This window comes from Phodopus roborovskii, unplaced genomic scaffold (assembly GCF_943737965.1).
Source record: "Phodopus roborovskii unplaced genomic scaffold, PHOROB, whole genome shotgun sequence".
Classification (NCBI taxonomy): Eukaryota; Metazoa; Chordata; class Mammalia; order Rodentia; family Cricetidae; genus Phodopus; species Phodopus roborovskii.
In genome coordinates this window covers 3,114,202-3,132,219 of record NW_026125397.1, presented here as the reverse complement: position 1 = coordinate 3,132,219, position 18,018 = coordinate 3,114,202, and the positions used below count along the sequence as shown (strand labels likewise).

Here is an 18,018-nt window from a genome sequence, read left to right as displayed (position 1 = left end):
CAAGAGAGCAGATGAGATACAGAAAGCACGCTGGCCTGGCACATTCCAGCAATAAAATAAGTATCAAGCTATCAGTTAGGATTCAAAGAAAGTTCTTCATCCTAATTGGAGTTATTAATAGAGGATGGAGACATTTTAACTTTTGTGGCAAAAGTAACTACTCTGGGGAAGGCAGAGACTGGCAGCTGTCTTGGAAGTGTAGAGCATTTTGCTCCTGACCAAAGCTCCAGTCTCGTCTTCAGGCAACTTGAGATCCAGGAAGGAAGGGAGCCTTAATGACCCATGCTTCTGCCCCAGCCTACCTTCTTCCTCTCCAGGCGTTCCTGCTCTTCTCTCTGGAAATGCTTCTCTCGCTCCTGTCGGGCCCTCTCCGCCTCCTTCCTGGCTCGGGCTTCTTCTTCTTTCTGAAAACAAGAGTCACTGACTGCTGCTGCTTATCCCTAGTCCCCTAGTCTGGGCCTCTTCCAAACCAGCTCCGCACACTGTCAGGCAGAGGCATGGCACTGACGGGTGAAGGCTGTGATGGTGTGCAATACCTTCATCTGTTTTTTTTCTTTTTTCTTCAAGACAGGGCTTCTTTGTAGCTTTGGAGCCTGTCTTGCAACTCACTCAGTAGACCAGGCTGGCCTCAAAACTCAGAGATCTGCCTGCCTCTGCCTCCCGAGTGCTGGAACTAAAGGTGTGCGCCACCAACGCCCTGCTACCTTCCTCATCTTGGAGGTGTCCCGTCCCCCACTTTGGGGCTGCCTCGCACCTGCTTCTGCACGCGCTCCATCTCCTCCCTCTCCCACCGCTCCCGCTCCTCCTCAGCCAGGCGCAATGCCAGCTCTTCTTTCTCTCGCGCCTGCTCGGCTTCCAGCCTGCGGGATTCTTCTTCCCGTCGACTCCGCTCTTCAGCCACCCTTCGAGCCAATTCCTCTATCTTTTGTCTGGGAAAAGACAAGAATGAAGGCGCACAAAGACACTTCTTTGAAGAGAGGCCGCGTATGGCAGGGGCAGTAGTTCAAATGTCTGGAGGGAAACTCCCACTTTGGGTACATTCTACCATGACTATGGATCAACTCTGGTCCTCTTCCTTCTCCAGCTTCATTTCCCTCAGAAGTGGCACACAGCCATTGCCATTTGGGTGACTACTTGTTTTTTTTTTCAGAGGGTCTACAACTCATCTTTAAATGGGGGAGACTTGAATACTTGAACATAGGTGATTTTTAGTAATAACCAGAGTCCCCACACCACAAGAAATCCTAATTCAAAAAAAAAAAAAAATTACACATGCCTGGAGCCTGCAGCAGACACCTGATGCCCTAGAACTAGAATTCAGATGGTTGTGAGGCATCATGTGGTTGCTGGAAGCCCAACCCAGGTCCTCTGGAAGAGCAGCCAGTGCTCTTAACTGAGTGGCCATCACTCCTGACCCGAGGAGATCCCTTAAACTGAGATAATATTTTGTGCCAGGTCAGTATGAAGACAGGCCATGGAAACTTCCAATGGAACAAAGGGTAGGCACAGCCAATAGGGTGGCCCCTCACCAGCATTGAGGTCCTCCCCAGCTGTCAAGAACAATTGCTGACATAAGCCTTACAGGCCCTGGAAGGTGTCCAGTTAAACAGACCATCAGAGTTAGCTCTAACTATCAAGTTGACATAGTCTGAAGACCTGCCTGGTTAACTGAGTAAAAACTGACCAGATCAGACTGGAATGTGCTATGTAGCAGAGCCCAGTCCACTTCTGGCAGTAGTGCATATGGAGGCTAGTAATACCCAAGTATGTGAACGAGCCAGAGAGCAGCATGCCTCTGTCCACAGCGCTGCATATGAATGTTAGCAAAGCGTGTGAAGTGTAAACCAAATGGGCTGTTTCCTCCTCTAAGTTGCTTCAGCTCGGACTGTTTTATCACAGCAACAGAATGAAACTAGAACACTGTCCCTGGCTGTGGTAGTCTGAATAAGAATGGCCCCATAGGCTCATATGTTTGAATGCTTCATCCTCAGGGATATGGAGGATGTGCATCACTGGGGGAGGGGGAGGCTTTGGGTTTCAAAAGCCTAAGCCAGGCCCAGTGTCTCTGTCTCTTCTTGCTGCCTATGGGTCTAGATGTAGAACTCTCATCTACGCTAGCGCCATGTCTGACTTGTGTATTGCTATGAGGATGGAAATTTCTAAACTGTAAGCCACCCCAATTAAATATTTTCCTTTATAGAAGTTGCTGTGGTCATAGTGTCTCTTCACAGTAGTAAAACACTGACTAAGACAGAAGTTGGTACCAGGATTGGAGAGCAGGGTATGCAGACATATTCCAGGGGTAAAGAGTAAGTTTTTGGACCTGGCCCCTCCCACCACCAAGAAAGATGCACATTTAGTGGGCATATTTGTATTCTGGAGAAAGCACATTCCCCACTTGGGTTTGTACTCTGGGCCATACACCAAGTGACTGGGAAACCTGCTAGCTTTGTGTGGGGCCTGGAATAGAAGGCTCAACAGGCCCAGGCTGCTCCACCACTTGGACCATATGGTCCAGCAGACCCAATGGTAGTTGAGGTTGACAAGTGGCAGACAGGGGTGCTGCTTGCAGCATTTTGCAAGACCCTATAGGTGAGTCACAGAAGACACCTTTGGGATTTTGGAGCAAGACTCTACCAATTTCTGCAGACAACTATTCCTTTTTTGAAAGATAGCTCTTGGACTGCTATTGTGCCTTAGTGGAAACTGAACATTTGACAATGGACCACCAAGTTACCATGTGACCTGAGCTGTCTACCACGAGATGGATGTTATCAGATCTACTAAGTCATAACATAGGATGTGCACAGCAGCAATCAGCAATCTGTTATCAGGTGGGAGTGGTTTATACATGCCTCAGCAGGTTCTGAAGACACACGAAGTTTCTATTCCTGTTACAATGCTTATGGATCTGTAAATGTATCTGCCAGGACATGTATCTGCCAGCACATACATTTTCCAAGCATTCAGAGAACAGAGAGAGCTACTTAAAATATATGCAATTACTTGAATCAGATACAACACCCTTTCTACCCTTTAAACCTTTGCTTATCTGTGTTGGTTGGTATGCTGCTATTCAGAAGAAAAGTTGATTTTAAAAATAGTTGTGGGGAAGTAGCTCAGTTGATAGAGTGTTTGCCTAGCATAGAAAAAACCCCAGGTTCGAAACCCAGAATGAAATAAACCAGGCATGGCACATGACTGTAGCATCAGCACTCTGGAGAGGGAGCAGGAGGTCAGTTGTATTGCTGGCTATAGTGCAAGTGTGGGGCACTTGCAACCTTTACCTCTCCAGCTCTTCCTTCTCCCTCCTCTCCCTTTCTTCCTTCTCTCTTTGCTCTCTGGCTAGGCGCCTCTTCTCAGCCAGCAGCCTCGTAGCCTCTTCTGGGTCAGTGGTGCCCGCAGAGGCCTTAGGAACAACACTGACAGCCACAGTTGCTGGTGTTGAGACCGGGGCTGGGTCTGTAGCTGGAGCAGGGGCTGGGCTTGGAACAGGGGTCGAGACTGGAACAGCTGTACAAATAGGTACAAGGAGAAGAGCAAGTGAGGCTAAAAGCAAGGAACAAAACAAGACCTGGCATTCCCCATGCCCCCAGGCCTGGGATTCATCACTCTCAAAGAAAAGGGAACGTCTACCACTGTGTGTTCTCACGGTTTCCCTGCCTTCGTTCTATCTGTAGCCAAGCAACTGATGACAAAAACTGCATGTCTAAGTGAGACATCCGACGAAGCTCACGCTCGGTCACCAAGTCTTATTTTTATAGCGGTTAAGTCAGTTAACAACATCTACCAAATGTGTCCTGGGAGCCTTGTGTTAGCTTCTGTGGGAAGCTCTACTCTGAGCAAAATGAAGACGAGAGTCCATTTGCCTTTTATCAATTCCCAAGTATCCCTATGCTTTGGTGACTGTTACCAGAGTACAAAAGCCTTTCAGTGAGCATTCTTAGCACCTAGGTCACATGTCTAGGACTCAGGCTAGGCAGGTGACACCCTGTGAAGATGCTCCTTTTATTTGTAAAAAAAAAAAAAATTTTTTTTTGACATAGGGTTTTTGTGTAGTCAGGGACAGCCTAGAGTAGCATCCAATTCATTTAATTCCTGCTTCAGTCACCTGACCATTGGTATCACATAACTGGTATGCACCATTATATTATACTAAGAGTTCTCTTTTTGGTCAGGTGTGGTGGTGCATACTTTTTTTTTTGTTTGTTTGTTTGTTTGGCTTTTTGACACAGGGTTTCTCTGTGTAGATTTGGAGACTGTCCTAGAACTTGCTTTGTAGACCAGGCTAGCCTTGAACTCACAGAGATTCACCTGCCCTTGCCTCCCGAGTGCTGGGACTAAAGGTGTGTGCCACCTTTAGTATCGGTGATGGATACATTTAATCTCAATACTTGAGAGACAGCCAGGGATGCACAGTGAGACTTTGTTTCGAAGACTCTACCCAGAGCTAGCTTGAGACCCCAGACACAGGGATGCAACAGCCTTGTCAGGGCAGGCACACTAGCTGCCCACATACACATCTGGCCCCAGGAGTGTCTGGGGCAGAAGTTCTTCACTGTGTTTAGATTCAGGAAGATGGCTGAGGATGCTACTTGAGCGGGCCTTGTCATGACTGTACATGACAGCCTGACACCAGGGCGTCATGCTTGGGCACCTGAGACTTCATCATCCCTCCCCCACCCCTGCTTTTCAGGCTTACAGTTCTACTCAATCTCTCCCTCTTTCTGCCCTTGGGATTGAACACTCAGCCTCACACATGGTAAGCAAGCACTCTCACTGAGCTCCACACCCAGCCCTTTGTATACTTTTTATTTTAGTCTCATTAAATTGCTCAGTTTGAATTTGAGGCCACGGTTCAGCTCAGACAGCCCTGAACTTGAGACGCTTGTGCTCCAGTCCCCACACAGCTGGGACTACTAATAAGAAACGGGTCCAGTCCTTTCATTAGCGTTTTGCTGTTTGGGGTCCTCATCTTCTGCTTCAGGATGAAGCTAGCACTGGGTGTCTCTTCCACTCTAAGACTTCAACTTGTTCGGGTTCCCATCCTTACACCTCAGATTGTATTTTATATAAAAATATTTCAACAAAAAATATTGAATTCCTAGTTCTAGGTGACTCCACATTTCTGAACAACACTGAGTTATCTCAGAGAAGACAACCCTCAGTCCTCCTGATCTCTGTTGGACAATTTGGCCCTTCACCTCATATTCTGATCCAGTAGGCCAGGGACTTGTAGTTTGAAAAATCCTGGAGAAATAGTTTAAAAATACTTTTTAGAAGTCCTTTGAAAAAATTTTTAAAAAAAATACTGAGTAGACTGGGGAAGTAGTTCTGAGGTTTGCCTGGCAATGCCAGAGTCAAACACCTAGGACCTCATAAAACCAGTCCTAGTGTCATATTCCTGAAATCCTAGCAATGTGGGAGGTAGAAACAGAAGGGTACGAAGTTCAAGGCCAGGCTGGAGAGACGCTTAGTGATTAAGAGCACTAGCTGCTCTTGCAGAGGACTAAGGTTCAATTCCCAGCACCCCATGGTGACTCACAATCACCTGTAACTAAAGTTCCAGGGGATCCGACACTCTCTTCTGACCCCCACAGGCACCAGGCACACATGTGGCAGACAGATATATATACAGGCAACACACACACACACACACACACACACACACACACACACACACAGTTAACAAGGTCATCTTGGCCACACAGTGACGTCACAATACAGAGTGGTAGAGGAGAGAGGGGGAGAGAAGAGAGAGCAGACAGAGAAGGAGAAGGAGAGAAGAGATAATGAGAATATGAAGTACAAACCAGCAAGAAAGGGTTAAATAAAACGATGTCTGAAAAGGGCAAACCCAGAGAACACTAGCTACCCCACTCCCCAGCACCCGTCTCACCAGGGTCAGCTGGCTCTGCGAGCGTCCCCTCTTCAACTGTGACTTCCTCTACCTTCACCAAGGGTGCTCTGCCCTTTACCAAGGGCTCATTGGCAAGCTTCTTCTCCGGGTCTTTTTTCTCAGGCTCCATTTTGACCTCTCTCTTGACAGGGCGGATGTTGCCATGGGATGATGGGTGGGTCTGAGAGGAAGCAGCTTTGACTGAGCCAGGAGGCAAGGAGGATGCTGGCCGGGGAGTGCCAGGCAAATGAGGCATAGACTTGGATGGAAGCCTGGGCAACAAATGACAAGGATAATGGGCGTGTCAGCATTGGCTTACCAGAACCCAGGACACCTGCAAGTGGAAAACCAGGCAGATGTTTCGATATGAGTGTTTTTCTGTATGTGGTAAAGTAAAGAGGAGTCCCTGAAGAGGCCCACTGCAAAGCTGTTTTCCTTTCACTCACAGGAAGCTTCTTATTCCTCAAGTCAAAGGCAAACGATGTGAGCGCAGCAGACACTGGGGACGAAGCTAAGTCTCCAATGTGGACCCCCACCAGCATCCTCCATCCCACTCACCAAGGATGAAGCTAAGTCTCCAATGTGGACCCCCACAAGCCTCCTCCATCCCACTCATCAAGGACGAAGCTAGATCTCCAATGTGGACCCCCACAAGCCTCCTCCATCCCACTCATCAAGGACGAAGCTAGATCTCCAATGTGGACCCCCACCAGCATCCTCCATCCCACTCACCAAAGGCGGGCTGGAGCTGGAGCTGGTGATCTTGCTTTGGGATTAGATGGGGACAAAGTCCTTCGGAAGCCAGAGGAAAACTGGAAGGGCAGGTGTTCTTTTTCACGCTCTCTTTTATGGTTCTGGGTTCAGAGAAACTCAGTAATTAAAATTTTCTGAGTGACATAATCATATTCAATGATATCCAAGAATAAGCTACAAACCATCCAGTGTTTTAAAGAATTTATTTAAGACAAATTTATAAACCATGTTGTCACATGCGTGCGCGTGCACACACACACACTTCACTGCAGGAAAAGACCCCCCCCCCCCGTTAGCTCATAACTGAACAATATAATTGAATTAACACAGATGACATGAATAAAGTAGATCTAGATGGATGATTTGGATTGTTTTTGTCAAAAAGGAAGGGGTTGGAAGGAGTAAAGGGAAGAGGGAAATGATGTAATTACATTATAATTTCAAAAGAAAGAGAAAATAGATAAATAAATAAATAAACCATAAACTTTGAAAAAGCACCTATACTCTGTCTAAAATTACCTGGAGTGAATTTATCTTGTCTCTCACATATGTTAAAATGGAAGTCATTTCTTTTGTTGTAAATTTTGTAATTTTTCTTTTTGCCATACTGGGGATTGAACTCCAGGTTTCATGCATGCAAGGCAAGTGCTCTACCACTGAACCACATTGCCAGCCCCATTAAAAGAGAAATCTTTAAGTACATCATCTACTTTTTTATTCTTTATCAGTTTTCATCTTTTACTCTGGAAAATATTATTGCTTAGTTGTTTAAAAAAAAGTTTATGCTGGGCAATGGTAGCACACTCCTTTGATCCCAGCATGGGTTGGGGGGAGGCAGATCTCTGTGAGTTCAAGGCCAGCTTGGTCTACAGAGTGAAGATCCAGGACATCCAAAACTTTTTATAGAGAAACCTTGTCTTGGAAAACAAACAAACAATTTTACATGTCTGTTATTCCAGTTACATGTTTGGTTCCCTTTTATTTGGCTATTGTAGACAAGGTCTTATAAAAGGCTGCCAGTCTCCCCAAGGCTAGGGTGAGGGAGTTTAGGCTACTCTTTCCTACGAAGGGATCTAACAGTGAACTGACATAAGAGCCCTCCCCGATAGCCAACTAGGAACTCAGCCAGAGATCTGGTCTACCATACAAAGAGAAGCCTGGAACAGTGTTCTAAAGTTAACATGAAAGAGGTGGGGGGGGGCAACAGAAGGGAAGGGGAAGGCTGACAAGTGTTTGAAGAATCCCAAGCTGAGGGGGGAGAGGATGGAGGAGGCAGGGAACAAAGAAGGGGGGGGGGACCTGAAGGATCTGAGGCTGTGACCTGTTATGGGTGGCAGGGAGGCAGGCTGGGCACCTCTGTGGGAAAGTCAGTGCAAGGGGACAAGGGACTGTGCAGATGTCACCTAGCCAGGAACTGCTAGTGTGCCTCTGTTCTTTTTCTACAAGAAACAGACACAATGCTCCTCTTCCTCCCCTTTGTGTGCCTTCTAATTGCTTCACCTGTCTTCCCGAGTAGCTCACTGACTGGGCTGCAAGTAGAGGAGACATTTAATGTCTCCACTGTTTCTGTTGAGTTCCTACCATAGAAGAACTGAAGGCAACAGGGACCTTCCCCCATGGGGTGGGGGCCAGTTCTATACCTTTCCAGTTGCATGGCCACCCTCTGTCCCATCTTGGAATTCCCAAAGACCACACACACAAAGGCACTCCTGGATTTCATCCTGGTGTGGGTCTCTACAATCATCTTTCCTCTGAACCCTCTCCATAATGCTGAGAACACACATAAGCCAATCAAGTCAACTTTCTGATGGCCAACTTTGTACTATCTGAAAAAGAACAAACTGTAGCTCTCATATTTCCTGATTTTAAAGTATATTTCAGAGCGATAATAGTTAAAACAGTATGCCTCTAGGATATATAAGCAGGCTTGTAGATCAATAGAATAGAATAAAGAGTCTAGAAACTGTAGAGCCCAGGACCAATCAACAGGAAAGAACAGTCTTCAGCAAATGGCACCAAAGTAGTCATATGGTCACAGGAAAAACAATGAGACTGGACCTTTCCTTTATACAACATACACATTGAACTGAAAATGGATTAAAGATGCAAATATGAGTCTTAAACCTGTAAAAAGAGGCTAATATTTAGAAGTGTTTCACATTATGGAATTGGTTACTAATTTATGGACCCAAGGCACAAGCAACAATACTAAAATGGACAAATGAACATCAAAAAAATTTTCTATAGGTCAAAAGGCACAAAAGATTGAATAGGTAAGCCATGCTACAGAAGAATACATCCTCAGAGCCCATTTGATCTGGAGTCATTATCTAGAATAAATAGATAATTCCCACAATGCAACAATTCATTTTCAGATTTCAAATGGGCTTGGGCTGGTGACTGACTTAGTGGCAAAGCAATACCTTATGTATGCAAGGCCCTGAGTTGAATCATCAGCAACACAGTAAGTATCTCCCTAAATGCATATGCCAACTGCCAATACGTCTATGAAAAATGTGCCATGCTACTCTTCATTAGAGATGCAAATCAACATCATAATGGGAGGTCACTCACATAGACTAGATTAGATATTATACAAACAAAAACAGGAAATAGCAAGTACTGGCAAAGATGTGGAGAACCTGGTACCCTTGTGAGTGACTGGTAGGAATGTAAAATGATAGTCACTATGCCAAACAGTATGGTGCTTCTTCAAAAACTAATATAGAATCGACATGATTCTACAACTCTAGTCTTGGTGTGTGTATGTGTGCACATGTGTGCTGTGCCTACCCGTGTATGAAGTCAGGGGCTGATGCCTTCTTTCAAGCCACCTTACATTTTGAGATAGGGTCTGTTACTGAACTTGGAGCTTGCCATTTCGATTAGACTGGCTAGCCAGTGAGGCTGTGGATCTGATACCCATGTCTATACCTCAATGCTTTGTATAGAGTTGTAAGACCTCACTTGTCTTTTATGTTGGTGTCTGAACTCAGGTCCTCATACTGGCACAAGCAGCACTTTACACACTGAGCTAAATCCAAGCTCATGCACCAACACTCATAAAAATTTAAATATTCAGTTCATTTACATCACTAGCTACTTTCCAAAACATTCAATATAGCTAATCAGTACTAGATTCCACAGTATAGATGTAGAAGTCATTTTTCTGACAATATTATTCTCCTAAATATTCGATCATAAGGCAGTGAAAATTCTAATTGATCACACACAGACAGGAAGGCATTAACAGACATAACCAGCAAGGTTCTAGAGAAGACAGACGTTCATTCTGTTAGTCACAATCAGCCTTCTACCTTACTTTCTGAAAGCGCTGTGACTCTTGTCCTTCTGGGAATAAGCACCCCAACTGTCCCTCGCTGTCACTCTTTGTCTACAGCTGGGATCACCACAGCATCAGGGAGCTAATGAAGTGATACTTCACAGATGCCAAAAGCAGCTCACCTTTGGCTACAGGGCTGAAGCCAGTCTCAGATATGAATCAAACCCTGATGCCTGAAGGGGCTCAAGAGGAACTCTCCAGTAGGCAGAATCATCAAGTTCTCACAGCTCTCAAATCCACTTCTAAGCAAACCTTTTAAAGATTAGAATTGCTCTGTCTGGCAAGGTTTTTTTTTTTTTTTTTTTTTTTTTTTTTTTTTTTTTTTTAAGATTCTAACCTTTCATGACAAGGGTCATACTATTATCCTTCCAGGCAGGCAATGACATGTGGATTGGGGACTCATTATGACTGAAGCCCAGGTCCAAAGAGAACAATGTCTGTATCTTCCAATCACAGCAGTAAGCACACAGTTTAAATGAAGATGTGGGCGGATTCCTAGAGATACTCAAATAACTGCACTTCCTTTATAGCAGGATCAGTCATAAATGTGTCCAGTTACCCTGTCAGGAGTAACAAGTACACATACGATCTGTCTTTCACTTTAAAAACCTGGAGTGTAGAGCTCTATAGCCTTCCAACAGGGGCCTACTGAGTGAGGCATGTTTCCAAACATTCTCTTCCCTGTATTTTAAGATACGGGCTTTGACATCCATATCTGGTTCAGAGTGAGCTGAGTCAGCTTCTGGAAATGGTTGGGATAAATGCAGCAGGCCAGGCCTACTTCCCTGCAAAGGCAACTTGGCGTCTGACTTTTCAGAAAGTATTCTAACCGCTTGTTTACATCAATGGCCCAGCAGAATGCACTTGCCACTCATTTGTACTTGTGCAAAGAACAGTTTCATCCTCAAATTTAAATGTTTAGGGAGAAACAAAAATCCCTAAGTGGAGAGGGGGGCGGGAGCACCAGCTGGATTTACAATGGGTGGATGGTGTGTCAGTCATCTGATCTTGTTCCCAGGGTACACTCCTCACAGGGACACCAGCTTCTGCACTGCTACTCACCGCCATGCCATGAATGGTCCTCCTCCGCGCAGAGCCCTCAGGCGGTGTTACAAAGAGTTTTGGTCGGTCCACTGGATTTCTAGAGTGTGCAGCTTTGAAGGGCATGATGATGGGGCTGCAAGATGCTGAACGAGGACAAATGGGGATGACTAGAGTGCAGTGATTGGTTTTACACACAAGAGTGCCAGAGGAGCAGGTGAAGAAAGCCAGAGGCAGGGTCAGCAGAAGGAGCAGAGCAGAGAGAAAAGTAGAGAGCTGTTACTACCTAAAGGCACCTGGCCCCGTGTTCCCCAGCTCTCCCTAACCCTGCGCGCCGAGAGACCTGCTGTATCATGCTACTTGTCTGTTTCAGTTATGACTAAAGATTCAGAAACAATCCAACATTTGTGGACAACAGCAGCCTTGCACGACTACAAACCCTGTATGAGTGACCCCGTTTTTATATGAACACTGGTTTGTGAACAGATCTTTCCTAGTTATAACGGAAATGGAGCAAAAAGTGGAACCAGGATCTTGTAAACAGGAAGTAAGGTCTATAACTGTTTCAAGAGCCAAATTCTGGGGCAGTGGGGGGAAAGCGATAGAGATTCAAAACGGCAGCTGACCAAGTCTCACCAGGTTTAGACTTGTTATGGGGACAGCTAATAATAGCCAGAATAGAACGGATTTATTCATTTAAAGGCAAGCTGATACATACTACTAGCCTGCAGCCCAAATCAAGGCATAGAAAATAAAGGGAGAACATTAGCCTTAGGATTGTCACCACTGTGGCTGAATCATGGGTAGCAGTTACAGTTTTACCAAGGACAGAACTTTTATTTATTTATTTATTTTTATTTTTTTTTGAAAAAAGGCAGTTTGACCACTCTCTTCCTTTCTTCTTTCTTCCTTTCTCTCTTTTATTAATTTACCAATCCAAGTTCCCCCTCCCTCAATCACTCACTTTCAAAGGAACTGTGCAACAATAGGTTTAAGGAAATGTATTTAACATTGTGCAGGTGCCAGAAATTTTCAGATTTCATTAAAAAAAAAAAAAAATCTTGTTTTCCACCCAAAATATGGTTACTGAGGATAATGCCATGTACTGAAGTCAGGTTATAAAATTACTTTATGCAACCCTAGTTCCTGTACCGGTTTTTAACTTTTAGAGACAAGGGCTCACTGTGTATTTGCACTTCCCAGGCTGACTATGAACTGTGTCAATTCCTGTGGCGGAGTGATGGGGTTACAAATGTGCGGTTCTGGGGATGGAACCTACGACCTCCACTGAGTGGAACTCCAGCTCTAAAGGGAATCTTTCCCATTAAAACCTCTCGTCACACACCTCCCGGGATCTTCTCTAACACCGAATGGTGAAGGCAGTGGATGGATTAGGATGGGAGCTGCATGCACTTCTGTATCTGAACAAAACATAAGCCCACCTTTATTACAATCATTTGAATTATGGCTATTTCCTTAGTTCTATCAGAACATGGGAATGGACACAAAGGTCTGCTTCTGACCTTTAATGGTAAGGGGTACATTTGTACTTTGAGGTAGAAAGCCTCTTGTCTTTGCTTGTGGTGACCCCAAGGGAAAGTACTGGAAAAAAAACTTTGTTTCTTTAAGTGCCACAAAGCACTTTCATTTCCCAGACAAGGAAGGGTCCATTAATGCAAAGCTTTTCCAGGTCAATCAAATACACTGCAGAAACCATGTCCTGCATGAGGCACCCAGGGACTAATGATCAGGGGGAGAGGTACCCAGTGCCCATGCAAAGCCAGAGGTCATTAGTCTTGCCCAAAGGTCAAGAACCCCTGGAGAATGGGCCTGCTCTGAGGTCAAGGCTGACACCAAAACATAACAGAACAAAAACTTGACTTCATTTTCTTGTAAAGTGAACAATTTCATGAATGGTTGTTGAGGCCATCCTAGATACAATCTAATTTCATCATGCTTATTCTTTATTGTAGAGTTGAAAAAGCCTTAAATGGAGGTAGGAAATATTCCCTTCTTATTATGCGGCCCTGGCTATCTTGGAGTTTGCAATGTAGACCAGGCTGGCCTCAAATTCAAAGAGATCCACCTGTCCCTGCCTCCTGAGTGTATCATCATATGTGTCTTGAGAATACCCTTAAGTGCACTACCTGTGGTGTTCTAGTTAAAATTCTTCAACCTTAATTATTCAAGAAATACTTTCTGGCCAAAATAAAGACTAAAAATTCCAAGGGGATTAAATTCTGAACATCTACCACTGAAAAGCTGAAACCTGCAAACTGAATAATCTCATTCTTCTGAAGAAAACAAGAGTAATACATACTTCCTACCCCCGTACGCTTCATGTCCTGTATCATTTGATTAAAGAGGATGTACCTGCCTTGAGAAAGTCTTCCACTACTCCTGGAAGTCAAGAGTACATTGACCTAACCCATCAAGCTCTTCAGCAGGAATCAGTAAGCACAGGACAAGGCCGTGTAGCTCAAGGGGCTGGGAACCAGAGCATGGAAAACCCACAAAGTAGGATGATGATGTCATTAAAACCTACCATGGACATCTAGAGAGATCTGATTTGCTTAATCCTGACTTCTATCGATCAGGAACATATTTTGCTGGTTCTGGAAAACCATAGGCTTTGGAAAAATCAACCCAAAGATGGAATTTCCAACACCCAGGAGCTTTACTGCTTGCTCAGGGTCATGGGGTGTGGGAAGGGGGAGGGGTCCTGCAAGCTCTAAATACCTTAAGGGACAAGGGTAGTGGTCTTAATCTGCTACTGTGATTCTGGATATGGATATAGGTCTTCTGCAATGGCAATTGGGAATAAGATGAAGTAAGAACGGACACTAAAATGGAAAGAAAATAATCAGGAAAGTGTAAGGAAAATAAAGATGACAGCATATGTCTTTGAAAAGACAACTAGAAGACATATGTTTACACACATACTTCCAAATGGAAATCTTCATAAAAACCAGCTTTTATCTCATGACATATAAGCTGTCATCAATGCAATAGGCAATAATAACCTAGAGAATGTACCAGTAGATAGCAAACTCAAAGTTTATGTTCCGTTTCTCACTAAAATCAATTACTGAAATGTAGCAATCAATTAAAAAAAAAAAAGAAAGAATAGAGAAGTCAGAGAATAAGGAGCCAATCTACAGATGAAAGGCACCCCAGCTAAGCACAACAAAGGAAGGAAGGGGACAGGTAGGGAAGTAAAGAGTGGAAATGAAATGGTGTAGGAGAGAATGGGAAGGAGTGAAAGGATGGCCAAGAGCCAGTGCTGACAGAAACCGCAGAGAAAGACACATTTCCAGCTTTGGAACAAGATAACACACAACATGGATTCAGGAGTGTGATGGCCACACACCATGGAGTGTCCACAGAAGAAGATGAACAAAACAGCCTGGAAGATTCAACAGGTTGAGGGCTGCTTTCATCACTTGCACAGGGGTATGAAACTCACAGCATAAAATAGACCATCTCGAGATGCCACGCTTTTTCCTGTGGAAAACCCCAGATGGAGTGTGAGTGCGGAGAGGGGGAGGCCAACATCCTGAAGGTTCTCCAATAGGCCCGGAGAGGCACTCCAGCCAGATCTGTGTTCTTGACTGACTCACACAGGATGGTGAGAAGTAGAGTTGACACTTGTTAGCTCACTGGGTACTACAGATGAGAGTCACCATGAAATCACCAAGAGCTTTGTTTGTGCAGCAGACTGATTCCAATGAATAAACAAAGCACTGTTTAAGGGAGCTTCTCAGAGAGGGTGTGCAATTTCCTAAGAGCAAAGGATGAGGGGTTGCTAGGCTGGTTCCACAGACATGCCAACTGTGCCCAGAGTGAGCTGGGAAATCTAAAGCCATCACCAGGACAGAGATGTTACTCAAAGCCTACATGGATGGTTCTTACCAACTGGATACATCACACTCCCTTTTCATTTACTTCGTTGGGTCATTCCAGCCTGTTCTGCATTGTGAAAAGTTTTAATGTAACAGCCAGGATTAGGTATATTCCGTATTGTTTTCAGTGAATGACACAAGTAAGTGCATTCAATTAGCTTTCTCAGCTCTCAGGGCTTAGAAGGCAGCTCCTAGGTTATGTACACAAACCTGGCACAGGATGTATTAAGAAGCTTCGCGCTTAACTTGGGGGCGTGTTCTGATTTGTTTCCAAGCCTGCATAGTAATATTAAACATTAAATTGTGTCTACCATCCTTGGTCATCCGTTGGGACACAGGGGCAGAAAAGTAGGTAAATGATCCTTTTTTTTTCTGCTGATCTTATGAATAGATGGGGGCCATGTGATCACAGTGAGGGGTGTCATTGGCCTGCCTGGCGTCCAGAGTCCAGAAAAGAAGGTGCAGCGGATGCAAAGAGCGAACAATGCCAAGAACACAGAGCCAACACCAATAGAGGAGCACACACCGGGGTGAATGGAGTGGGCTTAGAAGAACGTGGGAAGAGATAGGCTTCGAAAGGAAGACTTTACTTCACCAGAAAGTTGCGCCTGGTTGACTTTACCTGTGTCTCCAGACAAGGCAGCAGTGCTTTTACTTCTGGCCAGGAAGGAATGTGTGGGCGTCAACAGTCTGTTTACAACGCTGCTCTCCCAGGGGCTGAGCTGCAGGCGACGAGCTAAATGTCACCACATAAGCAAGAAGTTAGGAACACTGTTTGCTGGGCCAAGAGTGCAGAGCATCATGCCTAATACATAGCCTGGACCTTTGAGACGGCCCAGGCTCTCCAGGGAGGACATGGCGGCCATGAGTTAGGACAACAGGATCCCCACCCAAGAGGAGCAGTTATTCCTTTCCTCAACACGTACAGCTGCTCTAAAGGGGCAGCTGGGATGGATTTTGCTAGTCATCCTTGTTAAACAGGTCTTGAAATGAAAAAAAAAAAAAACATTTCAACTACAGATCTGCTACTATCAGAGACTCATACCGATAGAATGAGTGTACCTTTCTGATGGGCATCATGATGGGCAGTACACTGATGGTACCCATCTCTGACACGGGGCTTCCTGTACATCTTAATAATCAGCCTCATTAGGGCTGGCACACAGATTTACATAAAGGACCTTATGATGGATTGCCCCATTGTTAGGGCAACTGGAAGGAGGTGAGCTATACTAAAGTGAAAGAAGGCTTGTGCTAAGGTCTGTGTGGGCTCATTTGACCTTTCCTCCCAGCAAGCCGGGCTCTTGCAGGTCCTAGTTTGGCACAATACAAAACTTTCGACTGAGGATCAAGGCTAAAGCTGAAGGAAGACAAAGTTAAGCAGAAATGGCAAAGCGCAAATTAATTATACAACCGAAATTATCAGTGACGTCTGAAGAATTTAGAAAACAAACTTAAAACAACACAATGATGTGTGGGCCCCACACTACCCAGATTGGCAAAGCCATGGTTAGGAAGTGCGTGCCAATTATGAATTTGTTTACATTGTTAGCATCTAGTGATGGTGCACCAAAACACTGAAGGCATGTTCCCGAGCTGCCAGAGAAGAAGCTCGGAAGTTCCTACAGAAGCCACTGCAATAAAAAGGCCACACACTCTTCTAGAATGCCTTCCTGTGTCACTCATGAGTCTTTATATACCATTTCTTAGGGGAACAACACCTCAAACCATACTGCTACACCGAAAAGAGTTGCTTCTGTGCAGAGAGAACCAATTCCAGGAAGTCCTTTAGTGACATGACTTTATTTTAGGACTGACTTTTCTGGTCAAAGCTTGAGTTAATTTAAGAACCAGTGACGTTTCCATTAGATTATCTGTTTATTAGGAGAGTCGCTATGGTTAAACTATTATTATTATTATATTATTATTATTTTGTGTGTGACAAGGTCTCACTCTTGTAGGTGGCCTCAAATTCATAGTAAACCCACCTCTGTCACCCAAGTGCTGGGATTACAGGTTTGCACCACAATACTTGGCTTCCATGGTTACATAGTTCCTAGAATTAAGACTAACTGGAAACACTACGTGCCGTGACACTGATCCAAGGTGAGGATGTATTGACTCATTGCTATTTATTCTGGAGACAAGTTCTCACTGCACAGGCCAGGGAGCTCTGATCCTTCCTCCAGCCTCAGCCTCCTAGGGGTGGGATTAGGCTTCCACCTCCACACCTGGAACTGCCTAGACTAATTTTAGTTAAGAGGAGACAGCTTCAAGTGCCCTCTTTTTAAGCCCCCTGTTGTTCCTTCTTGAGAAAGATAAGGTTAAGCGTGTGGCGTTAAACAAGAGGATATGCACCTTTAATATAAATTTCCAAATGGCAACCCTGTCTCTGCTGTAGAGCTTAGCGGGACAACCAAAGAAGAATCACATGCTTCATTTACCACGTGACACTACATTGGGGTGAAATTAAAGCATTTTCTTTTTCCCCCTCTCTGTGCACCTGTTTTATAGACGTGTGTATGTAGGTGTAAGTACATGTTTACACGTGTGCAGGTGGAGTCCACATGTCAATGTTAAGTATCCTCATCAATCGCTGTCCATCTTATTTTAAAAAATGGTTGATTTACGTGTATGTATGTATGTCTGTGAATGAATGCCGTGTGTGTGTGTGTCCGTCCGTGTCCTCGTAGATGCCAGCAGAGGGTACTGGAACCCTGAGAGCTGGAGCTACAGTCAAGTTTAAGCCACTTGACATGGATGCTGGGACTGAACTCATCGGCAGCAAGTGCTCTTAGGTGATAAGCATCTCTCTCTCCTCACATGGTTTTTGAGACGTTTCCTGTCTGAACTTGGAGTGCACTGAGCCAGACTCAGCAAGCCCTAAGGATCTGCCTTTCTCTGAATCTCCAGGGCTGGTGAGTGCTGCCATGTCTGGATTTTTAAAAACATTATTTATTTACTTTTATTTCATGTGCATTTGTGTTTTGCCTGCATGTATGCCTGTGTGAAGGTGTCAGATCCCCTGGAACTGGAGTGAAAGACAGGTGTGAGCTGTCATGTGGGCTCTGGGAATTGAA

The 18,018-nt window shown here is 44.8% G+C and overlaps 1 protein-coding gene across 1 annotated transcript in view; it reads right to left on the bottom strand.

Annotated features, from left to right (window-relative positions):
- Map7 (microtubule associated protein 7) overlaps nucleotides 1–18,018 on the bottom strand; it is a 102,873-nt gene that overhangs the window by 7,310 nt on the left and 77,545 nt on the right. Inside the window, exons 7-13 of the mRNA XM_051175361.1 lie at nucleotides 15,561–15,674; nucleotides 11,058–11,182; nucleotides 6,632–6,753; nucleotides 5,900–6,171; nucleotides 3,288–3,513; nucleotides 755–929; nucleotides 303–404 (exon numbers count right to left, since the gene is read on the bottom strand). Coding sequence (XP_051031318.1) covers nucleotides 303–404; nucleotides 755–929; nucleotides 3,288–3,513; nucleotides 5,900–6,171; nucleotides 6,632–6,753; nucleotides 11,058–11,182; nucleotides 15,561–15,674 — 1,136 coding nt within the window. The remainder of the gene's footprint in view (nucleotides 1–302; nucleotides 405–754; nucleotides 930–3,287; nucleotides 3,514–5,899; nucleotides 6,172–6,631; nucleotides 6,754–11,057; nucleotides 11,183–15,560; nucleotides 15,675–18,018) is intronic.